Source organism: Aspergillus aculeatus, assembly GCF_001890905.1.
Source record: "Aspergillus aculeatus ATCC 16872 unplaced genomic scaffold ASPACscaffold_3, whole genome shotgun sequence".
Classification (NCBI taxonomy): Eukaryota; Fungi; Ascomycota; class Eurotiomycetes; order Eurotiales; family Aspergillaceae; genus Aspergillus; species Aspergillus aculeatus.
Window position 1 is genome coordinate 683,550 of NW_017962978.1, and position 25,841 is coordinate 709,390.

The 25,841-nt window shown below is 52.0% G+C and overlaps 10 protein-coding genes across 10 annotated transcripts; 4 read left to right on the forward strand and 6 right to left on the reverse strand.

Moving 5' to 3' along the window:
- Window positions 1-481: 481 nt before the first annotated feature.
- ASPACDRAFT_40109 (40S ribosomal protein eS19) lies at window positions 482-1,157 on the forward strand (the record flags this gene model as incomplete). Its single annotated transcript, XM_020200700.1, has 3 exons — window positions 482-638; window positions 730-790; window positions 869-1,157. 3 exons carry the CDS (start codon window positions 482-484, stop codon window positions 1,155-1,157), a joined length of 507 nt encoding a protein of 168 aa, XP_020059135.1.
- Window positions 1,158-1,928: 771 nt separating this feature from the next.
- Window positions 1,929-3,105, reverse strand: ASPACDRAFT_113135 (uncharacterized protein). Its single transcript, XM_020195700.1, has 3 exons — window positions 2,771-3,105; window positions 2,369-2,601; window positions 1,929-2,280 (listed from the first exon to the last, which is right to left on the reverse strand). Exons 1-3 carry the CDS (start codon window positions 2,949-2,951, stop codon window positions 2,251-2,253), a joined length of 444 nt encoding a protein of 147 aa, XP_020059136.1. The 5' UTR covers window positions 2,952-3,105; the 3' UTR covers window positions 1,929-2,250.
- A 293-nt stretch (window positions 3,106-3,398) lies between these two features.
- On the reverse strand, window positions 3,399-5,845 carry ASPACDRAFT_1895924 (CAIB/BAIF family enzyme). Its single transcript, XM_020198704.1, has 5 exons — window positions 5,524-5,845; window positions 4,985-5,454; window positions 4,631-4,929; window positions 4,076-4,576; window positions 3,399-4,018 (listed from the first exon to the last, which is right to left on the reverse strand). Exons 2-5 carry the CDS (start codon window positions 5,364-5,366, stop codon window positions 3,473-3,475), a joined length of 1,728 nt encoding a protein of 575 aa, XP_020059137.1. The 5' UTR covers window positions 5,367-5,454; window positions 5,524-5,845; the 3' UTR covers window positions 3,399-3,472.
- Window positions 5,846-8,922: 3,077 nt separating this feature from the next.
- On the forward strand, window positions 8,923-10,062 carry ASPACDRAFT_57786 (uncharacterized protein; the record flags this gene model as incomplete). Its single annotated transcript, XM_020203286.1, has 1 exon — window positions 8,923-10,062. The coding sequence occupies one exon, from the start codon at window positions 8,923-8,925 to the stop codon at window positions 10,060-10,062; it is 1,140 nt and encodes a 379-aa protein (XP_020059138.1).
- Window positions 10,063-11,028: 966 nt separating this feature from the next.
- On the reverse strand, window positions 11,029-12,269 carry ASPACDRAFT_75909 (uncharacterized protein; the record flags this gene model as incomplete). The annotated part of the gene is made up of 1 exon (XM_020204585.1): window positions 11,029-12,269. A coding segment is annotated over exon 1 (893 nt), but the record flags the coding sequence as incomplete, so codon positions are not given.
- A 103-nt stretch (window positions 12,270-12,372) lies between these two features.
- On the reverse strand, window positions 12,373-13,710 carry ASPACDRAFT_40114 (putative mitochondrial ADP,ATP carrier protein (Ant); the record flags this gene model as incomplete). Its single annotated transcript, XM_020200701.1, has 4 exons — window positions 12,373-12,936; window positions 12,998-13,320; window positions 13,445-13,466; window positions 13,660-13,710. 4 exons carry the CDS (start codon window positions 13,708-13,710, stop codon window positions 12,373-12,375), a joined length of 960 nt encoding a protein of 319 aa, XP_020059140.1.
- A 1,975-nt stretch (window positions 13,711-15,685) lies between these two features.
- On the reverse strand, window positions 15,686-17,735 carry ASPACDRAFT_75910 (uncharacterized protein). The gene is made up of 2 exons (XM_020204586.1): window positions 17,529-17,735; window positions 15,686-17,467 (listed from the first exon to the last, which is right to left on the reverse strand). The coding sequence occupies exons 1-2, from the start codon at window positions 17,695-17,697 to the stop codon at window positions 15,825-15,827; spliced, it is 1,812 nt and encodes a 603-aa protein (XP_020059141.1). The 5' UTR covers window positions 17,698-17,735; the 3' UTR covers window positions 15,686-15,824.
- An 82-nt stretch (window positions 17,736-17,817) lies between these two features.
- Window positions 17,818-22,952, forward strand: ASPACDRAFT_75911 (putative transcription factor SipA3). Its single transcript, XM_020204587.1, has 6 exons — window positions 17,818-18,187; window positions 18,275-18,638; window positions 18,692-21,161; window positions 21,209-21,295; window positions 21,348-21,569; window positions 21,622-22,952. Exons 1-6 carry the CDS (start codon window positions 18,132-18,134, stop codon window positions 22,596-22,598), a joined length of 4,176 nt encoding a protein of 1,391 aa, XP_020059142.1. The 5' UTR covers window positions 17,818-18,131; the 3' UTR covers window positions 22,599-22,952.
- Window positions 22,953-22,971: 19 nt separating this feature from the next.
- On the reverse strand, window positions 22,972-23,688 carry ASPACDRAFT_40117 (uncharacterized protein; the record flags this gene model as incomplete). Its single annotated transcript, XM_020200702.1, has 1 exon — window positions 22,972-23,688. One exon carries the CDS (start codon window positions 23,686-23,688, stop codon window positions 22,972-22,974), a length of 717 nt encoding a protein of 238 aa, XP_020059143.1.
- Window positions 23,689-24,283: 595 nt separating this feature from the next.
- Window positions 24,284-25,642, forward strand: ASPACDRAFT_57792 (UDP-galactose transporter HUT1; the record flags this gene model as incomplete). Its single annotated transcript, XM_020203287.1, has 2 exons — window positions 24,284-24,495; window positions 24,565-25,642. 2 exons carry the CDS (start codon window positions 24,284-24,286, stop codon window positions 25,640-25,642), a joined length of 1,290 nt encoding a protein of 429 aa, XP_020059144.1.
- Between the last annotated feature and the right edge of the window lie 199 nt (window positions 25,643-25,841).

The following is a 25,841-nucleotide window of genomic DNA, read 5'->3' on the forward strand; positions in this document are numbered from 1 at the left end:
GTCGACGTAAGTCGCTTCCTTTTGATATGATGATCATGATGATTACGGCGAGGCGTCGGTCGGGGGGCATGGATAGCATGATATGGCATGGCACGGGCACAGACGAAAGAAAAAGGCACATTGCACATAAGCGGGCAGCACAAACCGACGCACAGAGCGATCACTACAACAACACGATATGCGACAGGAAAACCAAGGACGCATGGAATCAATATGAATCGGCGGTACCTCGGACAACGCGGGTGTCTTCTACGGAAAACAACGCAGGACAGTCTACGAAAAAAAGCCAGGGATATGGAAATGGAACGAACCCCCGCAATCGGACGAGAAATCAATATCTTGCAGCCATATGTTTCTCCGCAATATATGCATTTTCACAAGCAAAAACGATTTTGCGATTTGAGCTGAGCGATCAATCACGCCGCAAACGACTTTATTTCCTTCTCCCAAGTGTGCCTATGCCATGCCATATCTGCCTGAAATGTCGCACGAACAACGACAGGCTTCGCTGCAACGAGTGATGCTTGAGAAGACCTATAAGAACGGGTCGGCTAACGAGTCTTTGACCATACAGGCGCAGAAGTTCATCGCTGCCTACTCTGCGTTCTTGAAGCGTCAGGGAAAGCTCCCCATTCCTGGTTCGTTCTACACCACACCACCGATAACTTCCGGGATCCCGCGAGGGAACAAACGACTTCGATCAGAGAACTAATCTGTTTTCGCCATTAGGATGGGTTGACACTGTCAAGACCTCCGCCTCCAACGAGCTCCCTCCCCAGGATGCCGACTGGTACGACTATCTTCACCTTTGACAACTCTTTCGTATCCGGGCAAAGATCTGACCGAGTCTCCGTTTTCTACTCTATAGGTACTACGTCCGCGCCGCTGCCGTCGCCCGTCACATCTACATGCGCAAGACCGTCGGTGTTGGCCGCCTCCGCAAGGTCCACGGTTCCGTCAAGAACCGTGGTTCCCGCCCCAACCACCACGTCGATGCCTCCGGCTCCGTTGACCGCAAGATCCTCCAGTCCCTCGAGAAGATCGGTGTCCTCGAGACCGATGAGGAGAAGGGTGGCCGCCGCATCACCCAGAGCGGCCAGCGTGATCTTGACCGTATCGCCAAGACCACCGTTGACGAGGAGGAGGACGACGAGTAAATTAGTCCCGCTGGATTTCGATTTTAAAATAATGAAAAAGTCCTGATGTTAACCCTCGTCCTTTTTCTTCTTCTAACTTCTTTTTCTCTTCTTCGCCTTTTTCATCCTTCGACGTGTGCTTGAGGAGTAAAAAAGGAAAGTGGGAAACTCAGGGGGGAGGGAAGAGGCGGCTTTGGGTTCAACAATCCTTTTTCACCCTACAAGTCGACCCCATGTATAACTTCGTGTGTGTATGTGTGGCAGACATCAACAGGGTGCAAGGCAGGCCAACTTTTTTTCATGGGAGATTTATTTTCGGATGGAAGATGATCATAGCGTGTGGGCAGGGTACTCGAAGATGACCAAGACAACAATGGGAAACTAGAGAGAGGATGAACTTTGAATGATGGTTTTTATTTTTTTGACATATATCTTCCCCTCGAACTTCAGTTGTTCATGCCGGGCATTTGCAAGTGAACAGTTCCGTCTACATTCTTCTTCCGATCGATCTATTCTTCCGAGACATGCTATTGTCATGGGATAACTTTATGGACGTATGCCGTAGTATATTCTTTTGGGGGAGGATCGCCATTGGTCCAGCCCAGATGCCATAGTCTCGATGGATGATATCGCGGTATGAACTTGGCAGGCTGGGTTAATTATAGTCAATGCGTCTGCGCTCGAGCCATGTAGAGACCACCAAGTCTGGACTCTGTCGAGTAGTGGTGGTCCGGAGGCGCAACCCTGTTTTCCGGGCCGGCTTCTTGCAGACTGTATAGTAGCAACAAGTGCCCCGTACACTACGCTCTTGGTTTTTCCGCCGTTGCTGTCTCGCTTCCCTGCATGCATGAATCTACAGTACACACCTTAACCTCCCCTTGCCTTACGCCCCTATCTAAACGGACTGTCCAACGAATTGACCAGTAAATCAATCACTTCGAACCAAACCAATATTGAAAACCTAACTCTTCTGAACATCCATTCTGTAGTTTCCACTTCCCAAACCTGTCTTTCATTTCACCACCCAAAGCCCCAAAGCCCCAGAACCCCAAGGACCAGAAAAGAATCCCACCACTCAACCCAGGAAAATAACAGTCCAGCACAATCCATCCCTCTACTTCCTCCCCGACTGCGCACTAGGATCCTACAATCAAAGCCAATTAGTCCCGAACCCAACTCCCCCATCCCCAACCCATCAAAGAAAAAAAACAGAAACAGAAAAGAAAACCCACCAGATAAACCTGATAAAACCGCATCCTCAAATCCCCCTCCTCGGTGTCCTCACCACCAAAAACCACCCTCCCCGCCCAGGGCACCTCGACCTCATTCCCCGGATCATTTCGCAGAACGTACTTGACCGTCCCGTATAGCATGAGCTCGCCCTCCCCGCCGAAGTACACCCGCTCCGGGGTGTGTTTCCGCGAGGCGACGTGCGTCCAGAGGCCGTGGCGGAGGGTACGGATTTCTTTTTTCCGATTGGGGGTAGTGTTAGCCAGCGGTAGGATTGGTGTTATTTGAGTGTCCATATCAGGTTCTTAGGTGAAGTAGGGGCTTTGGTATGTGGTTCTGTGTATAGATGACGATGTGGAGGGGAATCGCGGGTATGGATTAATGTTAGGGGTAGGTAGGGTTACCGTCACGTCCCTTGGCCGTCTTCGGCCCCATTATCAATGTGGCATCTTCCGTAAAGTTCTGGACGTATTGGTCGTGGGCGGATTCGGTGTCGCTGGTGCGGTAGAAGGATTCGAGGAAGGAGATCATCGCCGCGGCGCGTGGGGGGGAGAGGGTCGGGTGCGAGGCGATTTGGTAGGTCATTGTGCTTGGGTTTCTTTATGGGGAGTTGGGGTTGTGGTATTGGGTGGTTTTATGGGGGGGTTGTGTGATGATAAGGTTGGGTTTTGTGCATATGTTGAAGTTATAGATTTCACTTAGATGCTTAGTTTCTGAGGACATACCCCGTGGTAGAGATGATGTCAGGTTACTTTGCACTTTGTAGTAATGTAGAAAAGTGATCGGGCCGATGAGGGGGGCATTGCTATCCGATGGGAGGAGGGTGCATCCGACGGTTTGTGCGGATTGAACAAACCCATACTGTTGGAATTGTCCGCGGCTAATTTATCCAGTTGCCGTGCTCAGATACTTGGGACTGATTTCATTGAGATATTCAAGGGCTTTACAATCATTGCGCGATGTGCTTGCTATGGTAGGCTTAACACGAAATACGTTGCTGCTACCTCACAAACGAATATACTACGACGGATTGCCGTAAAATAAATCAGGATATGCATGCTGCTACATCTCCGAATATGTACAAAGACTTCTACCCAAGGTCAAACCTAAACCTTCCGAAAATCCTCCTCTTGCTGCTCGAAATCCTTCCAACTCGCCCGGTCCGTGCCGTTAGGCCGGCTGGCTCGGATGAAACTGTTCTCCACACCATCGATTTCCGTGATGGACCGCACAATCTCAATGTCCCCTCCATAGGCCTTGGAGTACCAGATCTCAGTGAGGGCTTCCGCTCCCGCTTGTTCAGGAGCCGCGTAGAGGTGAGGGAACCGGGCCTGCATGATCTTCAGCACGGTCGAGGAGATTCGATCCACGCTGTCGCAGTGCCGCAGCTTGAAGAACTCGGGGGGCTGCGCAGCGCGCATTTGCTCCTGGATGGCGTCCGAGTACTTGCCAACGGCAAAGAGCAGCAGATCATAATGCATCAACGAAGCTTTGCCGTGGTATGAGCCACCCTGCTTCGCGCGATGGTAGAGGCCCGTCAATGCTGCAATTGCTCCCATACACCCGGTGCCGTAGTCGGAGATGGGGAACGGGGGAACCATTGGGGCTGAGTGACCCATGAATTCACCCTGTGCCCATGCAATACCACTCACCTGTAATACAAGTCAGCTGTGATTGTAAGACGTGAGACAATAAACAAGGCGACTTACGCAGTCGGCAATCTGTTGCCAGCCGGGGCGGCCAGCCCATTCACCCTCGTATCCAAAGCAGTTCTCATTCACAACCACAATACCCTTGCCGCGCTTCTCAGCCAGTGCGGCAAGTGCATCCGGTCCGTACCCCAGCTTTTCGAGAGCCCCTGGACGGTATCCGTCCACGAGAACATCGGCGTCAGCCAAAAGCTCTTCGAATTGACGCCGACCGTCTTCAGACTTGAGATCCAAGTCAGCAGCATGCTTGCCCATGTTGCCGTCCACCTGGAAGAAGGGAACATCAGACAGCTTGGGGCTGGTGATCTTCAGAACGTCGGCACCATATTCCGACAGGATACGTGCCACCGTAGGCCCGGCAATGATACGGCACAGCTCCAGAACCTTGACGCCTTCGAGGATTCTCTTGCTACCGCTGCGACTAGCAGGGAATGGTGTGGGAGGCAGGTCGCCGCTCAGACGGGTCACTTTCCAAGCCGGTTCCTGGACGTTGAGTTTGCCCTAACAGATATATGTCAGCATGAATGTCCTCTTCGAGGGACCGAGAATCCGTACATGGGGAGTTTTGATAAAGTCCTCGTATTTGAATGCCGTCACACCGGCCTGTCTCCTCTCCTTGTTCATCTCCTCTAACTCCGCCGCGGAGTATTTCTGCACATGGCTCTCGATGACCTTGATAATCTCCTCATAATCGGTCAGATCCGGCCGTTGACCCTCCAATCCAATCATGTTCAGCGTCGTGGTAGCCTCGAGTGAGCCATGAATGTGGAAGTATTCGTCCTTGTTCTTGGTCTTGTACAGATTCGCCGACATCCGACGGTAGCCGTTCGACTGGGCTGCGAGCAAGTCCGTGTCTAGGACAATTAGCCACACGAACACTGACGCCTCAGGGAGGAAGAATATGCCCACCTTTCAGCTTCTTCTTCACTTCCGGATCCAACTTGGACAATCCATCCACCTTGGCCATGTACGCCTGGCAACCAAAAGCGGTGGCCCGCTCGAGGCTCACCTTGACATTCCGCGCTTGAGTTGATGGTCCATACCGCAGATCAGCAATTGCGCCTGCCACTGCTCCCTCCACACCTTTCAACGCAGCCAAGGTCTCGGTCTCTTTGAACGGGATCGGGTAATAGATCTGGTCATGGATAGACGTGAATGACACAGCATCCCTGCGCTCCGCTACTTCCGCAGGCAAGCTGAGACGTTCGGCTTGGTCGCAAAGATGGTTGAAGATGCGACCCGCCTCGCGGACAGGCGAGTATTGTACGCTGCTCTCCGAATTGGCCGCCATACTCTCGTTATCTGATTATAAGATTAACCTCCTCGATAGAAATCCACACCGATATCGTTGGAGTTGCGCTTCCTGGAGACGGCAAGTACTTCCGCAAGTCAGTATACGGGAAAGCAAGAAGAAATCCACGCGGTCTGTCTGGGGAGGGGAAACGGACCCAGGTATATGTAGATCAAGGCCCGCCAGAAAAGCGACTTTTCGGCAAAGGAGTTTCTGGATTGAGAAGAAAGCAAGCAGCCCTTCTACTTTTTGACGGTTACGGTGGGTTCAGTTGTCCGGGTCCATTCCGAGGGATTGTCCCGTCGGGTGGATGCACATCTGAACGACCGATCGGCAAGCACAAATCTAACAGCAGAGGCCATTATGTCTGCTGAAGATTGTACTACGACAGGCAAAACGTTCTCTCTGGTCCTTGAGTAATAGCATCGGGAGAGGGGGACTCTAACCCCGCAGAGGAGAGAGGCGGATTGATTTCCGAAGGGTGGGAATGAGTTGGAGAAGTGCCTTTTCGGATGTGAGGCCGATAAGATCGGAAGCGGACTACGGTCCGGTCAGATGACGTCGCCACGGAAGCTGTTGTTTGATGCCTGACTGTTACGGCAGCATCAGGCACCAGCAACTTCGCCTTGCTGTGGCTTGAGCTGCTGGCCGACAAATACTTAAATACTTGATTGATTGAATGATTATTCAATGCTACCTTGCAAATAGCCACTTACTTCTCAAGTACAATTGTTTTTGAACGTCACGAAACATATTGACCCGCCGCAACCTTCTTACCACACCAGTGTTCGCTTCAAGAATCTTTATCTCAACATGACATGAAAGGTGAATGAGATCTAAACTGAGAGGCTGATGGCGATGAAACAATTCTACTACAGCCAACAAGGAACCTCCAGACGACTTGAGACGTATTGATTTTCTTCAAGACATTCTTCAAGACATTCTACCTGTCTTAAACTAAGTTTAAAAACCTATTTGCAAGAGAAGGCAATGCAAGACATACATGTCTTTGTCGGTGAGCATTGGATCTGCCCCTTTTTGCAGTAGGTATGAAGGGGAAGAGCATGTCACAGACGCATGCCGTATGGGTGGTCTCTTATTGATATGTATCTCAAGCCGGAGGATGTATCAGGCCAGCGTGAGGGCCGGTCTAGGTAGTTTGAATGATGATTGACATGTCTTACCCTCTTGTAGTATGCAAATCCATCCCCGAACTATTGCCCTACTAATTTTACCGAAGATTACATGACAGGTTCTGTAAGCGTCGTACTTCAAGTACGTTTAGTGGACGAGTCCTATACTTCATTCAAAGCAGATTCAATAGAAACCACAGGTTGCAAAGAGCTGCAATGCATTGAATGCAACGAAGGGCCGATGGAAGGCCTATGGAGACAGCCCATCTTTGTGACATCCTGCGGCTGGATCAGCCCCCAACCTCGGGTCTAAGCTCGCGGTAATGAACTGTGTAGTCAGCACACAGTGGCCTTTTCTGAGCCGAGTTATAATTAATGCAACCATGAGAGATTTTTAGGCTAGGCTTTGGATCAATAAGATTCCCTTTGAGAATCACGTTGATCCAGGCTAAAACTGGTGCCAAAATTTTGAGGCCACCTCGACCACCGGAAAGTTCTTCAGGTTGGTACGGAGTGCTCAGTACTACCTTCGAACACCTCGCTACTACACAGTATTGACGACAACGATGGATGGCAAATCACCCACCCGTCTTCACTCTTCTGATGGAGGGGGAAGGCAAGCAGCTAAGCAAGCCATTCAGCCAGTCAGCATAGAGTCTTACGGCGCATGTACAGTGCCCGATGCCCACGTGCCGTTGTCATGGCAGATTGTCGCCTACCAGAGTTCGACCAGGCAATGCGTACGTACGGTAGGGTTCCTGCCCTCACCAGGTTTTCTAGCCAAACCTACATTGTAGACGCGGGGGGTTGTGGCAGAGGGGCGCACGGGCACGAGGTACCAGCCTTGATATGTCCGTCGATCGGTGGAATTAAGTGGAAATTGTTTGCTCGAACCGGAGACCAAGGAAATGTTCAAGACAAATTTACATCATCGCAAGTTGATTGTTGGGAGTTTTGGGGGAGTAGAGGAGGGGTTAGTGGGCGGGTATCGCAGGGTTACCACTCATTAGTCTCTTGGGACTCTGAAGCCGTTTGAATTGGAAATTCACATTGAAGGAATACAGAGTGCGATGTAGTTAGTGCGGGGAGGGGAATGGAGGCGAAGGGGAGGGGAGGAGCAAGCTGATGATCGACTGACTAGTGGGATATTCATGATCATCATCGTCAGTCAGTTCGTTCTTCTTCCTCTCTGTGCGACTAGCACCGGAGAACGGTGTACCTTGGACCTTCTTGGACCTTGATAAGGCCGATACTTTGGAGGTACACAGCCCATACCTCCGATACGGTAAGAGAACAGCAGCAGCGGTATCAGGGCTGGTGGCCCCGGATCCTCCCGGTGCGATTTCAAGCGGGCCCAACTGGTGTCCACCAATCCTCGAGCCCACGCCCCAGCCATGGGACTTAGCCCTTAGTTACTCGACTTCGTATGGACCCCGTAAAGGTCCGCCGATATGGGGCGGCATGACGGGGGGTTTTGAGAGAAAGAGGAGAAAGATGCTTTGTCCAAGGAAATCCCGCGATAAGAGGGTCACACTCAGTTTATTCACTCTGGGCTGGGATTCTTAAGGCTGGTCATTTTCTCCCATTCCCTGGCATTTGAAACCCCCCTTTCAAAAAGTAAAGAGAAGCACAAATGACCCGAAGAGCAAAAGCGATAACACTGGTACTTCCTGAGTACTTGACCGCCGTGTTCCATCTGCAATAGAACGGACATTTCCTTCTAGCACGACTTGCAGTGTTGCTGCTACTGCTGCCGCTGCTGCGCCGGCTGACAAGACATTCCATTGTGCTATTCTTACTATTCTTACCTACCTACTACTATTATTGACGGACTGCAACCACCAACTCCTTGCGTTCCCTCCTCCTTTCCCTTCCCCTCCTCCTTCTTTCCTTCCTCCTTTTTTTTCTTTTCTTCGACCGAAACTCTTCCTCTTGTCTGAACTGTGAAGGAACTTTTTCCATCGACTCTACGTGGTTTCTTGCCAACAACGTGAACATTGTTCCCCTGGATCTACTTGTCTCCCACCCGTCGCGTTCCTCCCCTTATCAACCAACCGTACGCCCCTCTTAGCGCGTCGCATCGCATCTGGCTTGCATACTAAGTCCGCTCACCGTTGCGTCTGCACCTCTACGACCTGCTGTCAACAGATTACTGTGAGTCAAAGTCCCTAAGCCTCCGGTTTTCACCAACCACACTTTTTTTTCCTTTACATCAGTCGTTCTTGACCGTGAATCTGTGGCTGTTGGAGGGAGTTTGCACTAGGTCTGGAACTTTAGTCATCTCCCTCCATTCATTGTTCCTATTGTTTGGTTTGCGCCGCTATGGTTGGCTGATCATCCATCTGACTCATGTGATTACAGATCAACAATTAGCCACCAGGTTGAATAGAAGCATTCCTCTCCCTGTGTTCGAAACACCCATCATGGCTTTCCAAAATACCACGTCCAGCATCGCTATGGCCCTTGCTAGTAAGACCGCCTCGGTTGACATCCCCAAGCCGCGTCCCGGCTTTCCTATGGCTAGTCGCGACTCGACTCGCCCCGGGGCTCCTGCTTTGTTGCCCACACCGCCCAACTCTATATCGCCAACTTTGCCGCCTCAGGGCTTCAGACGAGAGGATGTCGGTCCGTCGGGTTACTCTCCGCTTGCCTCTTCGCATGTGGACTCGGACGTCGACCTTGGAGATGTTACGGCGAATCCCCTCGCTGCCCATGATCTCGATAGCACCGGAGCTATAACCCCTGGAATGTTGGCCAAACACCATCTTCCGGAGATTATGCTGCAGCATGGACCCTTGGCGATTCGCCACCTGATGGGTTATCTGACTTCTTCTGTTCCCGGCTTCTCGGGTATTCCTCCGGCCAAAGCACGGAGACTGGTTGTGGCCGCACTGGAGGGTCGAGGGTTGGACGAGAAAAGCGCTATCGCTCAAAGCAATGTGATCTTCGAGAAGGTTGGCTGGGGTCGCTGGGATGCACGGCGTCGTGGCGAACCGTTGCGCAGAGACTCGCAACGAATGAACATGTCGCCCCCCTCCAGTCCCTTGGACACGTTCTACCAGCGGGGCATGCAGATTCCCACCACCAAGAGGGAAAGCCTGCAGCCCTATGGCACCAGCGTAGCGGGTGATTCCGCCGTGTTTTCCTATTCAACCGAGATGGAATTTGGCCGTCCCGGTATCAGCATGTTGGAAGAGGAAGCTGACAAGATGTCTCTGGACGGCAACGATCGCGAGTACTGCTCATCTTCTGAGGCCCCTGACGACGAAATGCCAATCGAGGATTGGGGGGAAGAAGATGTGACAGATGAGGAAGATTGGGCGCAGATAGGGGCTGATGCTCTACGTGCACGATCCCTCAACGCCTCAGGCGGTATTGTCTACGGCAGCGGCAAGTCGCCTCAACTCCGTGGAGGAGGGCCGGCAACCTCATCTTTAGCAAAATCGGCACCGCGCAATTTTCCTATCCAACAGCTTGGGTTCAATCCACCTGATAATGCCATGAATGACGGGGATGAGCGCGCTGCAGCTGCAGCCGCATTGTTACGGCTTGGATCGATGTGATGTGGCTCGATGGCCAGTCGCCACCGGCAATCCTAGGGCAACGGTCTTTGCATGACCTATTTTAAGGCTGGACCATTCCTTTCTTAGTACATACATTTTTTGCTTTCGTCTTCTATCTCTGGGGCCACCAGCATGCTGCACGAACACCACCGGATCGGCTGGTTCGATCCCGGGTTGCATTAGGAGTTGGCTTGGCTTATCTGGGATTGACATGAAGGCGTTTTTTTTCTTTTGACGGCATCGCTACGATGTCAACGTCGTCAGCTCAACACTGACAGACGCGCAGTCAGCTTTGACATTCTGTCAGGTGATGGCATGGACTTATGACTATGATACCTCCGCTGCTATCTTGACAGCACCTTCGTTTCCTGCATTGAGCCCTCCGAGGCCTTCAACACATTTACAGTACATATGTACTTGATGACACGGGATAATCACCACTCCACATTGTGCATATTTTTGACGAGTTCAGGAAACAGTCAAATGGGGTCTACAGATTGCCTGTGAGGCCGTGTGAATATTATATATAGACATTAATACAAACACCTATGCTAGTCATAGACCAAGGCTATCTTTCAAGTTTTGCTTGCTGTATATTCTTGCCGGGTTAGGATTGAGATAATAGACTACGTGTTGCTCATCGTCACGTCAAGAGGATGTATTATAGATTGGTCATCAGTAAGTAAGCAGCCATCATATCGAACAGCTTATCACATACAGCTTGAACCAAGTGCTACCTTGAACTCTCACCCCCGCGGCAGGCAAGCAAGACCGACCCCCCAACAACTATATACTCACTTTTAGCCCTACCAACCACTGATAAATAACACGAACACTAACCCACCCACTCACCCCAAACACTCAAAAACAACATACAAGCAACGAAGATAAGATCCCAGAACTCCTCCTCCTGGCCCAACACAGCAAGACACGTCCAATATGCAAACAAACACCCCCCCCCCCCCTCCCCGCCCCACTATTCTTTCTTGATTAGAAAAGAAGAGGAGAGGCTCACTTATCATGCACATCATTAATCTTCTTCCACACCTCCGCCTCCACCTCGGCCAACTTGGTCCCCGCACTGCGGAGCCACGACTTGGCGTTCGCCACGATGCTGCTTCCCGCCTCACCGTCCTCGTCGAGATCCACCCGCCCTGAGACGCCGGGGTCGTAGTGCAGCGGGTGTTGTTGGGAGAGTGCCGTCGCCGCCGGGCGCGAGGTCGTTGTGGCGGGGAGGGTTGTTGTGGCGCTTGTCGGGGGTTGGTAGAGGGAGGAATAGGGGGTGGTTGTTGCGTTGGGAATTGCCGGTGGGACTGGGTCTGGGGGGGTGTATTGGTGTTGCATTGTGGTGCTGTATGGGAGTTGTTGTGGTGGGTATTGTGGTTGGTGAGGGGGTGTAGATATAGTTGTTGATGGGGTGATTGCGGTTATCGCTGGTGCTGCGGTTGTTTGTGGTGGTTGTGCTGGTGGTTGTACTCCTGCTGCTGTGGCGGTTGAATTGGGGATCTCGCCTGCTTTGGGGGGTGGAGGTATGGAGGATCCTAAAGCGGAAGCTGAAGCTGAACTTGTAGGAGCTGGGACGGGATGAGCTCCAGGCTGTGGGGGTGGGGGAGAGGTGGTTGTGGTCGTGGTGCTCGAGCTTGGGATGGTGGCGTCGCTCATGCTGGTTGGTGTTGGGGTGTATGCTGATGGAGGTGCTGCCGGGGCAGGCGCTGGCGTTTGCACGGGCAGAGAAGCTATATCGTCGGGTTGCGCGGTAGCGTAGATGGGGGAGTATGATGGTGCAGTTGAGGTAGCTGCCGCGGTGGTGGGAGGTTGCGATGAGTTGTCAGCGACACCTTCTGGCTCCGGCCCTCGGGATGACGTTCTCTTAGGGGAATCCCCGTCCAAGTTTGAAATTTGGTCCATGTTGTGAATGCGATCGAGCCCTGTGAAGTTGTAGTTCGAGGTGTTGAAGGAGCTGCTCCCAGCTCCAGTACGACATAAACGACGTCACTACATGGGGCGGGTGCACGTGACAGATATCAGGTGACCGAGATCGGAAAATTCTACCAGACAAGGTTACGGAGGCCAAACTACTAGGAGATATTGGAAAGAAAAAGAAAAGCTTTGCAGGCAGTAAAATACAACTGGTACAAGAGGAAATGACACACTTCTTTATGCCCAAGACAAACGTGTCATTCTTGAGGCATATTTCTATCCTCCCCAGTATCGTCCAGCATCCGGTAGTTACACCGGATGACTGGCCAACCCCTTCCCCAGAAGGATTCACACCGACTCAAACAGATTTGACCTTTTTAGTCAAATCGTTTAGCCAGAGCCACCCTTGTACTTCTTTCCGAAGAGCAGGAGCTGAACCTGGTCGTAGATGGACAGGACACCAGCACCAGCAACACCACGGAGGATGTTAGCACCAGCACCCTTGAAGAGGGACTTGACACCCTCACGGGCGACAATCTGGCGGAAAGCATCGGCGGAGGACTTGTACTTGACGGCCTCACCGGAGGTCATCATCATACGACGACGAACGGTGTCAAGAGGGTAAGAAGCGATACCAGCACCAGTGGTGACGGTCCAGCCGAGAAGGAAGGAAGCAAGGAAGTTACCCTCGAGAGGACCAACGAGAACAACGGGCTTGATGGAGTCGTACATGCCGAAGTACAGACCACGGTAGACAACAATACCAGCAACAGAGGGACCGAAACCACGGTAGAGACCGGCAATACCGTCGGAAGCGAGGGTCTTCTTGTAGACGTCGACGAGACCGTTGAACTGACGCTCACCGTTGCCCTTGGCGGACTTGGCGTCGTTGGCGAGACGGGTACGAGCGTAATCCAGAGAGTAAACGAAGAGGAGGGAAGTGGCACCAGCAGCCTGTTCATCTGATTAGTGACTGTCCGTTTTCAAAACACTCGTGTGGATCGGGAATACATACACCACCGGAGGCAAGGTTACCCATCATCCACTTGGCGTATCCATCACGCTCCTTCTTGTAGGCGAACATGGACTTGTAGGTGTCACGGAAAGCGAAGTTGAGGGCCTGGGTAGGGAAGTAACGGATGACGTTGGCAGTGTTACCTCTCCAGAGAGAGACAACACCCTCAGCGGCGGCGGTACGACGGAAGCAGTCGGCGATACCGTTGTACTTGCGGTCGAGACGACCAGCGCGGAGCATCTCATCCTGGTTCTGGATGAGGAGCTTGATACGCTCGATGGGGGCAGCAGCAGTCTTGGAGACAGCAGCGGAAACACCACCCACTGTGGACAGTAGTTAGTATCATTGATACATAGATGGCAGTCGACAATGTGGTGTCGTTGATTGATGGATGAAAGATCGATCATTGGGTGGCGATCGATCCATGGGACCTGGGATTTCACATACTCATGAAGTCGACGACGAAGCCCTGTGAAAATTTTTTATTAGCATTGCGTTCCATCGACAATGAAGCAGATCGACCAGCATTTCGAAACCCCGACCCATTCGACACAAGACAAGCTCATTTTGGCTCATTCAATGCCATTTCGAGTTGGATATCGAAGGGCGCGTGATGCGGAAAACTGGTCGACTGTCGAGCGAAGGGACAGGTAGCAACTTACGGGCATGCCGAAGACCGACTTGTCGGCCTGGTTAACGTCACCGTTGGCCATTTTTACGGCTGTGAGAAACGAAAACTAAACAAAAAAGAGAGGAGAGAGATAGTGCCAGACAAACAGGACACTTCACGGGGGGATGGGGGAAAGAAGAGAAAGAAGAAGGGAAGGGAAGGGAGAAAAAATAGCAAACGGAGGGCTCTTGTAAGCGGGAAGAAGCGAGCGGAGACGCTAGGACTCTCTTGGTCTCTTTCTTTTGGGGGGGGAAGGGAGAAAGGGAAATTTGTTTCGCTGGCCTGAATGTGCAGTCAAAGCAATGGCAGCGGCGGCGAACAGCGGCCACACTAGTCCATTTTGAGAAGGCTATCTGGGTGCCGGTCCGGAGTAGGGAGTTTTGCCATTGTAGGGGAAAAGGGAGAAAAGGGAGGGAGGGAGGAAAGGAGGCGGCGGGTCTACCGGCCACCAAGGAAAAAAAAAAATTCAGAAAAAGTGAAAAAAAACTGGGTCCGGCGCTAATGCTGGCCCAGGCAACCAGAGCCGATATCTCCCGATCGCGCCAGTAACTGTCCCGACCGCTGATATGAGAAGAGGGAAAAGAGGGAAATCTCTCATAGTTGAGTTATTTATGGAGCAGCAGAAGCAATTGTCCCTACGTACTCCGTACTCTTACAAGTATCAATTAATTTTATCCAAGACTAACTATTCAGTTGGATTGAGACCTGTCTACTACCAGAACCTTGTTTAATGAAGACATGACAATTTGTTCTGTCGAATGCCAATGCCCAGAGCCTCAGTTGGAGATTCCATATCGGGACCATCGGCGCCCCCAAAACAACATTAATCCTCCTCATAATAATAACGAAGAGACCGGTCACTTGCTGCCTTAGTGCCTCGTCAGCAATTCCGCCCGTCTTCACCGAACCAACTTTTGTCCGCGTGCAGCAGCAGCAGCAGTCGCAGTAGCAGCAGTAGCAGTAACAGCCGCCGCCGCCGCATAACTAACAACAGTCGAGACGCATATCCCTTCCTCCAACTCCTCCCGGTTACCCGATGGCAAATTTCCTTCCTTTGGATTCTGGTTCCCGGAAAAACTTGTCTTTGCTCGGGCCAAGGAGAAAAATCTGACCTTCCCTTAGTCCTACAGCCTCATCATTAACTACTCGTACTATGTATCTATACGTAGAAGTCTGATTCGTATACTTTCATTTAAGCGCGTGCACCGACTTTCGGCTGTCATCCCGCGTTTTCCCCCGTCATTCGCTCCGTCCGGAGGATACTAAGGCTCGGAGAAGTTGGGCCAGGCCGCCAGAGGCACGGGAGTGAATAATGAGAAGTCTTTTCACTCGGTAATGCGGAGGTGCTAATAGGTTCCAACTTCCAGGACTCGGGGCAGATTTACATCGGTATCGAGTATCTAAATTGCCAACTGTCTGATTCTTACTCAAATTCTACTATCATTGTACCTTTTTCCATCCTTGAGTTAGAGAAATCTGTGCAGAGTCTTCCGGATCCGTCGCATATCAAATAGTCCTCCGTAGGGTTGCTTATCGCTGCCTCCCATGCGCCTAGGGAAAGATACGGGTTCAACTACGAAGTTAAAAACAGAAGAAACAATGTCCAGTTGGGTCCACATCAATGAATACTAGACCCCCTGCTCTGTCGCCATGATGATATCCACTTTTTCGCCTCTTCTACTGAGTATCGGACACTCCAGTGTACCAGATTGTGCCCTCACGCAGGGGCCCACAGGGCCTGAGAGTCTGCTGCGTCGGGATGATAACCTAACCCAGTCTGGGAAGTCGATGTACACGACTCACCCTAAAGAAGTTCAATCACACTCAGCCAGGTACATTTAAAGAGCTTAATTCTCATTGTCCTGAGCGCTCGAGATCTTGTATACATAGACCAATTTGAAGACATCTCCAATTGTGCATTCAATCCCCTGTTGCAGCCCTAGCTGAGTAAAACGGTACCTAGATCATATAAAGCCACCTTGAAGCTTGTCCAATGCAATGTTTACAGCATATGCAACGAAGTAGGTATATCTTGCATCTAAAATCTATCAAAACACGGATGTATCGCTAAGAACTTTTCTGAACTGAAACCATTCAAGACAAGACAACGATCTTGTAATGACATACATGCTCAAGACTGTAGCTCGGTTGAAGCATTTAGTGCTTCTTCGACCTCTTTCTCTTCTTCTTCCTGGGCTCACCATCGCGGATATCAACCTTGCCCACATCTTCCTTGTCTGCCGTAGGGGCCTTGGGAGCCTCATCGGAGATTCTGGGGCCTTCTTCATCACCGAAGGTGTCCTTGCGCCATTGCCTAAGGCGAGCCTTCTTGCCCAACTTCCTTTGGTCCTTGTATTTCTTCTCCGGGTCACGGAATGACGCAAGTTTCTTCAGGCCTGCAAACTGGTTAAGTTGGTTGTCATCGGCCATGAGAATATCCCGAGAAGTAAGCCCAAAGCTTTGAGGCGAGGTCTCGCGGTAACGGAATCCGGTTGCGTTCTTCTTGGTAGCTCCAGGAAGCAAGCTGATATCCAGGTCCAGATTGCGGTCCACGGCTTCCTCAATACGCATGCGATCCTTGCGGGATTCGCGCTTTTGATCTCTCCTCTCCTGCGCCTTGCTCTTCTGCTTCTCTCCCTCCTGCTCATCCGCCATTTCAACGTCCGAATCGGCCACGGCGGGCACCTCTTCCTCCTCCTCAAAATCTGGCACGAGATCCTTGATATCAATATCATCGTCCCATGTGGGCTTCTTGGGGTGCTTCTTGCCATCGGGGCCAGTTTCGGCATAGTAATCCTCGCCGAACCGTTTCTGCATTTCGGCCTCCCAATCCTTGTCATCCCAAGCATCGTCCAAGAAGCGGACCCAATCTTCATCCGTCAACTCAGTTCCATGGATGCCGGCAACCTCCTTGATCTTCTCTACCTTCTCCTGCAGTTCTTCCATCTTCAGCTTGCGAAGTCGGTTCTTCTCAATCTCACGCTGTTTCTTTTCCTGCTCTTTCTGCTCTCGCTCCGCATCTCTGCGCTTCTTCCTCATGCTCTTTTCCTCTCTGCGGACAGACTGCTGGTTGGTAGCGTCACGAGAATGCGTCATGAGAGTAGCGTTCATCTTGCTGGGATCCTCAAAGCGGAAATTGTACGCCTCCTCGAATGCTTCCGCCCGCTCGTCCTCTTCCTCATCGTCGGACTCGAATGGCTGCAGCTCCGATCTGCCAGCCGGAATCCATGCCCTTGCTGACAAAAAGTTAGACAAGAACGTCTCCGGATCCTTGTCCGCATTCTCAACGTCCAGGTTTGCATCAGTCTTAGCTTCGGGGAAAGACTCGGGCTTGGATTTAGCGACAAGAAAGTCGTCTTCCTCGTCCTTCTCGGACGCATCTTCGTCACCAACAGCAGCGTGCATCTCCTTGACAATGGCGTTCTTCAGGTCGGCCTGCTCTTGGGCATAGGTTTTAGGAGCACTGCTCGTGTCTTCCTCGTCGGCCAAGTTGGCGCCGCTGAGTAAATTCTCTCGGTGATAATCGCGCAGGGTCATTGGCTTCTCCTTCTTCTCTGTGTTCTGTGGTTGCTCCTCGTCGAGTTTAGTGAAGAACTTGGCATTCGGGTCGTACACGCGAGGGTCTTTGGATCGGATCGCCTTGATAGTGTCCATGATTTCAACATCCACAGCCTCAGTAGCCAGCTCTCCGAAATCGTCCTCTTCTTCATCCGATGATGACTCTTCATCGGAATCCTCATCTTCCCCGTCACGATCACGACGTTTGCCAAGTACCGAAGACTTGCCTAGCTTTGACTCCACTACAGTGATCCAGAGGTTAGTCCAATCGTTGAAAGAATCGAGATACTGGAGTGGCCTTACGTTGCTGCATCTCTTCTCTCTTCTTATTATGCTCAAAGCGACGAGCGTAGTCCTCATTGATCTTGAAAACGACATCCTCGTTGCTGATAGGAACGCCACCAGATTCATCTTCCGAGTCGCTGGAGCTGTCATCCAGCAACTTGCGCGACTTCTTAGACGGAGGCGCCATTTTGTCTCAGGAAGAAAATCTGCAAGTGACTTGAATCCTGGAATGTTGCTCTGAGAATAGGATTGAATGATTTCTCCGCCGCAGGGGAAAAAAAAGGCGGTTGCCGGCAGAAAAAAAAGGCTCCACACTGACCGCCCTCTTGAACCCATCGACCCCGTGCTGCCTGATTAACCAGGCTGCGGGACAAAGACACTGACGTAGCCAATTAAATCATGCGCGGTCCTGTATCCGCCTAGATGGTCAGAGGCACTCGATCTCCTAAAGCTCCTCCCCTCCACTGCGACATAACCCCCTCCTATCCCTTGCTGCTATTCTCCTCGTTTTTTGGATGCTGCTTACTTGACTTGATACCCATGGTAACTTGGGATCGAATCTCTGTCAATTCTCCACGTTATTCTCGCTCGCATCGGTGTATGGCTGGTGACATACACTAGATGTCGACTCAGCCGCAGATCCCATTACCCCAGGTTGGGAAGCTTGTCAGTGTGGTGTGAGTATTCGACGCTCTGCCATTCCAGCCAATGCGCTTCAAAGCTCAAAAATGTGTATCATCTAACTTTTTCTCTTTCTCTTCAAGTCCGGTCGGCTTAAAGGAGGCTGCACTCGACTCCCCCACGTTTCGTGCCGCCGCTCTTCACTTCTCCGACCAGATCGAATTCCTCGAGAGATGGCTCGATGGCTATGCGAAAGCCACCTCCAAGCTCGCCACAGAACTTGCGGCAATAGAAGGCGCCGTTAGCGTCTTTCTGTCCTACTCCACGAATCCGTTAATGGTCTCCGAAGCCGTCTTGGACCATGATTACACTCTACAGTCGATGCGGAGATGTGGTGACAGCTCAAAGGACATATGGAATGGATTAGTGTCTACTGTCAAAAAGCTGGAATCTTTCGTCTCTGAACCCATAAGAGCATTCATTCAGGAGGACCTGCGGAACTTCAAGGTAATAAATATGGGGCTCTTTAAATTAAGGATCGGTTTCTGACCCCGCTCAAGGAGAACCGTCGCACGCTCGGCGAGACACAGAAACAGTACGACTACTTGCTGGCCCGGTATTCGTCACAGTCCAAGTCCAAAGAGCCCTCGGCGCTACGGGAAGATGCCTTCCAGCTTCATGAAGCCCGCAAAGCCTATCTCAAAGCATCGATGGATTTCTCAATTCAAGCACCTCAGCTGCGGAACGCGCTTGACAGGTTGTTGGTTCGCGTCTCCTTTGATCAGTGGCGAGAGCTTAAGACCTTCCATACCAACAATGGTAGCTCATTCGCAAAGTGGGCTCACGAAATGGACCGCATTAAGGGCTGGGTGCACGAAATGGATGGAAATGAGAAGTCTGCCAAGCGGGAGCTTCTGGCTTCTAGGAAGCAGATCGAGGAGGCTGCAGAAATCGCAGCTAGACCGTCTCGTGAGTTAGATGATTACTCTGTATCCACAGTCCCATACCTTGGCTCGCGTCCTCTGTCGATAAATAGCATGTCGAAAGAGGCAAGACCTGAGAAGCAAGGGTGGTTATATCTTCGAACTCTCTCGGGTAAACCTACACGCACTGTCTGGGTTAGGCGCTGGTCCTTTCTGAAACACGGTATCTTTGGCTGTCTCGTCCAGGGCACTCGCACCGGTGGTGTTGAGGAGAGCGAACGTATTGGTGTCCTACTCTGCAGTATTCGACCGGCTTTTCAAGAAGACCGGAGGTTCTGTTTCGAGGTCAAGACGAAGAGTAACACCATTATGCTCCAGGCCGAGACACAGAAAGACCTGATGGATTGGATTGCCGCCTTTGAGGCTGCTAAGCGCAAGGCTCTTGAAAACCCATCGAGCACCGACCTCTCTGTGTCCGGCAAAGTCACTGTTCAGGACCCTGCTTTTGCAATTTCTCAACCCCCAGCGCCAGAATTTGCCGCTGATCCTGCCGACTCTCTCACGCCTCATACAAGCGATGAGCAGGGCTCGTCCGATCGCAGTGGGATGCTCTCGCTGCCAGACAAGGATCCGTCTGCTCTTCGCAACAGTAGCGACTTTAGCAGCTACCGGAGGTTAACGACACTGGACTCTGACAGCCCTGCCCGCGAACACACTTCACGTCTCATGCAGAAGCTGGATCTTCATCGCAAATCAAATAATAATACAGTGCAGTCCTCGCAATCTATCCCCGGAGTCGCAGGCGGGATTGCTAGTCTCATCACCGCAAGTCATAGTGCTATTGCTTCTGGAAGTACTCTACCCGTTGACCCCGATGGGACAAGATCCCGTAGCTCGACTCTTGGTAATGATTCTTCCACAACCCTTGCCCCGATGACGTTGGCCAACCCCCCGGCTCCGACCAATATGAGCAAGGCTGCTGTGTTCGTGAGCAATGAACGTGGTATAGGACTCGGTCAAATCGACAAGACAGGTGGAATGCCCAGCGGCATGATGGCGAACTTGTGGGGTAGCTCCAATTGGGGCTTCTTGAACAGGTTTGAGCCTGAGCGACTGGGACTGCCGGCCGATCAGGACCCGGACAAGCCACCTGCTCAAACGAAAGATCCCTCCAAACAATTTCTGATCGCAGAAGCCGACACTTCTGGTGGATCTGTCACGCCTAAACCACAGAAGACCGGGTCGCGCCATAGGCCGACGGTGAGTTTGGACGGCGACTCGTCTAAAATACAGCAAGCGCTCATGGGTGATTCGCACGACTACCCTAGCTTCTATCCACCGCAGCTTAAAATTCACGATGCCCAATTCCGACTGCTTTTCCCCGATATCAAGAAGGATGAGCCTTTGGTTATGGTGTTCCGGGCCACATGGAGCCCGAACGACCAGCAAGATTTCCCTGGGAGGGCTTTTGTCACAACGCAAAATATCTATTTCTACAGCCACCACTTCGGTCTGGTACTGACGACAAGCATATCTCTGGAAAGTATTAAAGAGATCACTGCTGCTACTGGTAGAGATTGTGACTTTTTGTTTGTACATTTGATACCTCTTCCTGGCGACGACACACCAGGTCGTGGAACGATTAAAACCTTCCTGGAGCCACTAAGACTCCTTCAGAGGCGACTCAACTTCCTTATACACAATATGGCGGCTGCCGAACCTCTGGGACTGGAAGCCATATTCAAGACTTTGATCAGAATGGAGACAGAGGCAATGACACGGACACCAAGCTTGGATAGCTGGGAGGACGTGGACACTGGGGGTGACAAGAACGACCTCAGTGATGCGCCGACAGGAGGCTCTAAGAAAGACTCTCGCTTACCTATTTACATTGACAATGACCTCAACATGCACAAAAAGCACGGCAATGGCAAGGACATTCCCAAGTTCCGACTTCCCACTCAGCCTGTTCAGTATGTTCCTCAGGGGAATCTTCACTTGGCTGCAGAGAAGGTGTTCGACATCAGTCCTAAAGCAGTGTTCCACATCCTTTTCGGGGATAAGAATGCCGTATGGCAGCTGCTTCTGCATCAACGAAATGCTCAGGGTAAGTTATAGCCGGGTCCAGTCCGACGCTTGCTAAGATCGTCACAGGTATCAAACAAGGGCCCTGGACCAGACACGAGTCCAATCATCTAAGGCGGGACTTCAACTACTCAATTGAGACCACCGATATTCTGGGTAAGTATTTTGGCTCCCTTGGACGGGTTACGCCTGGTCTGACAATCAGTAGGGGCCAAGCATAGCCAAACCATCTCAGATTACCAAATGATCGATGTTCTCAATGACCACCTTTGTTACGTCATCACGGACAAACGCACTCCCTGGCACCTCCCATTCAAGCGTTCCTTTAGGTTGGTCAGCAAGGTTGTGATTACCTTTGTCGCTAAGGGCAAGAGCAAACTCTCTATCTACACGAAAGTGGAATGGCTATGGTCTCCGTATGGCCTGCAGAGTGAGTTACTGTATTCTGCTGGGAACATACAAGGCACCGCTAATCATCTCAGGCATCGTGGATAAGAGTGCAAGCAGTGACTTGGAACAAGACGCGCTAGACCTTGTCGACCTCGTAGGTGACCAGGTTCGCAGACTAGGCGCACATAGTCGAACGAAAAAGGCCATCACGATCTTCGGCCATGTCGGGCGTCAGAATTTTGCCTCGCAGTTCTCACCTTCCGGGGACTTGAAGCTGGAATCACGCAGACCTCGCGTCCAGAGAAATATGGCTCACCTTTTGTTCGAGACGTTCTTATCCTTCCTGGAGAGTGCCGTGTCATCCCTCCTCATGTGGACCGGTGCTTTCCTACGCTGGTCATGGAAGACCACCAATGCGCACACAGTCATCTTGTCCCTACTATTGGCGAGCGTGCTGATAAATGGATTCTATTCGTCACGAGTTGTTCATGATTGGTGGGATGACAGGAGTGTTGGAAACTTCATGGCCCGCATTGGAGTCGGTCCCGATAATGTGATGAGTAGAGCTATCTATATGAGGGATATCGACGAGGCCATTGCGAATATAACCGTCGGGCGCGGAAGCGGCAACGTAAGTGACTGCTTTGCGACGTTCCATCAACAGACCTTGCGCGAGCCAGGGACGGCCTTGTCTTTGGGGTCGGCTGGTTTTAGAGACTCCATGACCAAGAGCGCAGCTCGCAGGATCCAACAGACCCGTGAACGGCTGGCTACATACCGACACAACCTCCTAGTGGCTCTTCGAGTGGTCAATAGCATCGAACGAGAAGTCATCCAGAATGAGTGGGAGCGGTGGCTTCGACAGGAACTACGCCGTTGTCGCCAGGTCGGGATCCTCCTCGGCCAGAATGATGACCTTGATGATGCCGAAATGGAGGGGGAGCGGACCAACTCGAATGCGTTCGCCAACCTGAGTGGCGATGTCAAGCAATGGTACGGCATGTACTGCTCCAGTTGCCAGGCCGAACGGTCACATATCGAAGACGATCATGCTTTCGGTGAGCTTTAGACATTCATGGCCGGTCTTGCTTGCGTGGTGCCAATTCTCTTCTTTCATGTGCCCTTCTTTCGTCCCAAGCTGAAACAATACCCGACAATGCGAGGCGATCTGTTTTATATCAATTGTATCTCTCCAGAAGCACGGTTGTATCTTTGTTGCCGTTCTCAGCGCATGTATATAACTTTGGTCGGGTTTGGGCTGTAATAGTATAAATTGGACGAGACTCTGCTGTGCTGTGCAAACCGGTGATAGACCGTTTCCTGTCCCCGTCGTCGTCGTCCTTCCTCTTTTCTTCGTTTGTCCAGCCAGCTGCAAACCCCAAAGCCATGCATGGGCCCCCTTCTCTCCAACTAGCAAGCAGAGAACAAGAACGAGAACGGTATCAATTCTGTCTCGGCTTCACTGCACCATCCTGCACGACATAATAGACCACCGTACTATCCCCACCCATCTGCCTATCCACCATAGCGAGAAGCATCCTCTTCCCACCCCACTCCCTAGTGGCACGGGCCTGTTTCCGATACTGGTAATATTCCTTCAACTTGTCCGCCTTGCTTCTGCCGCTACCATTATTGCTGCCGTTATCATCCTCGCCCACCACCTCCTCCTCATCCTCAACTTCACCCCCCAAATCCCCAGGATCCTCCACCTCCGGCAGCGCATCAAACACCCCGGCCAACCGCCGGAGACTCCACGTGTGGCCCTGCACGGTGGGGATGACGAACATTCGTTCGAGCTCGAGGTCCTCCTCGCGGAGCCCGCGTTCGAGGAGGTAGAATTGCTCGTCCGGGTGGGTGTAGAGGCGGTGCGGGGGGATTCCCGAGATGAGGTTGATTTTGTCGGTGTTGTATTCGGGGGATGCCGCGGCAGTAGGGACAGTGGATGGGAGTTCGTGGATTTGGAGGGAGGTCCAGAGGTGTTGGTGTTGGAGGTTGTGGAGGACTTGGAGGGTGAGGGCGGAGGTTTTGGGGTTGAGGTTCAGGTTCAGGTTGGGATTTGGGGTTGTGGTGGGGTTTGAGGATGATGGTGATGTTGGTGTTGGTGTTGCGTAGGAGGTGATGAGGGTTGTTAGGGCGGAGGGGGTGGTTGTTGAGGTCATGGTTGTATGTGTCTGTCTGTCGTGCTTGGTTGCGCGCGGTTGTCAATGGAGGAGTGTAGAGATCGCAGGGTGGGAGGTGATACGGTGATTGTTGGAGGTGAAGTTTGTGTGGTGCGTGTGACGAGATTGGGTCTATTGGATGGTTAGGATCAATTGTAGTGAATGCGCGACAATTGCTTCCAAGCTCAATCTGTACCTATACAAAGTGGAGGATCGGACTAAAAAGTTGGAGAAGGAAATCCCCCTCGGGCGGGGCGGAAAAAAGGGCGATGGATTCGCGCCGGCCCAAGTTCCGCGGCGCGTTTTTGGGAACGGACGGGGAGAACAGCTGCAGGAAAGAACAGAACACATGGCATCATCTGAAACACATTTCTATAAAGTTATTTCGAGACCCCATTCACTCTCTTTTTTTCCCTTGCTTTCGAGTCACTCATTTGAAGTTGTTCTTGTCTCCCAGTATTTATGCGACCTGGTGGAGATTATTTTGTTTCTGATTCAATACTCTGTTGATCCTATTGTCACAGTCCTTCCACAACTTCGTTGATTGCATTGGTTTCAAGATACCAGAGACCAGTTGCGCTCGCTTCCTCTGCCAATGGCACGTCAAAAACAAACAGCACCCTTACAACGGGCCACTTCTTCCCAACTCATGCATGTGCCGCCGAATGAAACGAGTGCACAGTCACTCAAGCAGCAGAATGGAGGTGCTGTCGCAAATAATCATGTCTCTGAAGTGAAGGATGCGACGCAAGATACCCCTGGATTGATGCAGCTTGCTGTCTGCGTTCTGGGAATCTATGCTTCTTTGTATGTGTCTTGGATGATTCTTGACTCTGCGCATTATAAGGAAAACTAAAGCTGACTGCTGCACACCAGTCTGTCATGGGGTGTCCTCCAAGAAGCCATCACCACCGTCTCCTATCCGGTTCAACCTCCGAGCGCTGAGTTGCCCGAACCGCCCACCGAGCGCTTCACATACTCGATTGTCCTGAACACGATCCAATCCACCTTTGCCGCCATCACCGGTTTCCTCTACCTCTTCTTCTCGACTCCGTCCGGACAGAAGGTCCCCTCCATCTTCCCCACGCGGAAGATCCTCTTCCCCTTGCTCCTGGTCAGCATCTCCTCGTCGCTCGCATCCCCCTTCGGATATGCCAGTCTCGCGCACATCGACTACCTCACCTTCATCCTCGCCAAGTCGTGCAAACTGCTCCCGGTCATGTTCCTCCACCTGACCATCTTCCGCAAGCGCTACCCGCTCTACAAGTACGGCGTGGTCCTTCTGGTCACGCTCGGCGTCGCGACCTTCACGCTGCACCACCCGGGCACGAGCAAGAAGGTGGCCGCCTCTGCGGCCAAGGGCCAGTCCGGCTCCAGCGCTTGGGGGATTTTCCTGTTATCGATCAACCTGCTGCTGGACGGCCTCACCAACACCACCCAGGACCACGTCTTCACCTCGCCGCAGACCTACACCCGGTTCACAGGCCCGCAGATGATGGTCGCGCAGAACGTGCTCTCGACGCTCCTGACCAGCAGCTACCTACTGGTGATGCCCCATCTGTCGGCGACGGGCCTCCTGCATAACCTCCTGCCGTTCCCGATCCCGCCGTCCACGGAGACGGAGCTGACGGCCGCGATCGGGTTCCTGTCGCGCCATCCGGAGGCGCTGAAGAACGTGCTCGGGTTCGCGGCGTGCGGGGCGGTCGGGCAGCTGTTCATCTTCTACACGCTCTCGCGTTTCTCGTCGCTGTTGCTGGTGACGGTGACGGTGACGCGCAAGATGCTGACGATGCTGCTGAGCGTGTTCTGGTTCGGGCACTCGCTGTCGGCGGGACAGTGGCTAGGGGTGCTGTTGGTGTTTGGCGGCGTCGGCGCCGAGGCGGTTGTGCAGCGACAGGAGAAGAAGACCAAGGAGAAGGCGCGAGCTGCCGCTGCGGCCACAAAGAAGGAGTAGTCACAAGCATCCTGTTCGAAAGGGGTGTCCATCCGCCATCAAAGTTCCCATTTCACAATTGTACATATCAAGTTAGAAATTATCATCTCCATAGACCTATGCTTGCAGTCCATCACTCAGCATATCATCACCGCAGTGGTATCAAAACCTTCCCCTCATCTTATTATCAATCAAGGACATCTTCCTTATTCAAACCAAC

Bases quoted from the DNA above. Each gene is read 5' to 3' on its own strand.
- ASPACDRAFT_75911 (XM_020204587.1), top strand. From the start codon at position 18,132: ATGTCGACTCAGCCGCAGATCCCATTACCCCAGGTTGGGAAGCTTGTC. The intron at 18,639-18,691 runs GTAATAAATATG...ACCCCGCTCAAG, and splicing joins AGGACCTGCGGAACTTCAAG to GAGAACCGTCGCACGCTCGG. The intron at 21,296-21,347 runs GTAAGTATTTTG...GACAATCAGTAG, and splicing joins TGAGACCACCGATATTCTGG to GGGCCAAGCATAGCCAAACC.
- ASPACDRAFT_1895924 (XM_020198704.1), bottom strand. From the start codon at position 5,366: ATGGCGGCCAATTCGGAGAGCAGCGTACAATACTCGCCTGTCCGCGAG. The intron at 4,577-4,630 runs GTACGGATTCTC...TATATCTGTTAG, and splicing joins ACTTTATCAAAACTCCCCAT to GGCAAACTCAACGTCCAGGA. The intron at 4,019-4,075 runs GTAAGTCGCCTT...CTTGTATTACAG, and splicing joins GGCAACAGATTGCCGACTGC to GTGAGTGGTATTGCATGGGC.
- ASPACDRAFT_75910 (XM_020204586.1), bottom strand. From the start codon at position 17,697: ATGGCGCCTCCGTCTAAGAAGTCGCGCAAGTTGCTGGATGACAGCTCC. The intron at 17,468-17,528 runs GTAAGGCCACTC...GGATCACTGTAG, and splicing joins GAGAGAAGAGATGCAGCAAC to TGGAGTCAAAGCTAGGCAAG.
- ASPACDRAFT_113135 (XM_020195700.1), bottom strand. From the start codon at position 2,951: ATGACCTACCAAATCGCCTCGCACCCGACCCTCTCCCCCCCACGCGCC. The intron at 2,602-2,770 runs GTAACCCTACCT...ATCGGAAAAAAG, and splicing joins GACGGCCAAGGGACGTGACG to AAATCCGTACCCTCCGCCAC. The intron at 2,281-2,368 runs GTGGGTTTTCTT...CTTTGATTGTAG, and splicing joins GGTTTTATCAGGTTTATCTG to GATCCTAGTGCGCAGTCGGG.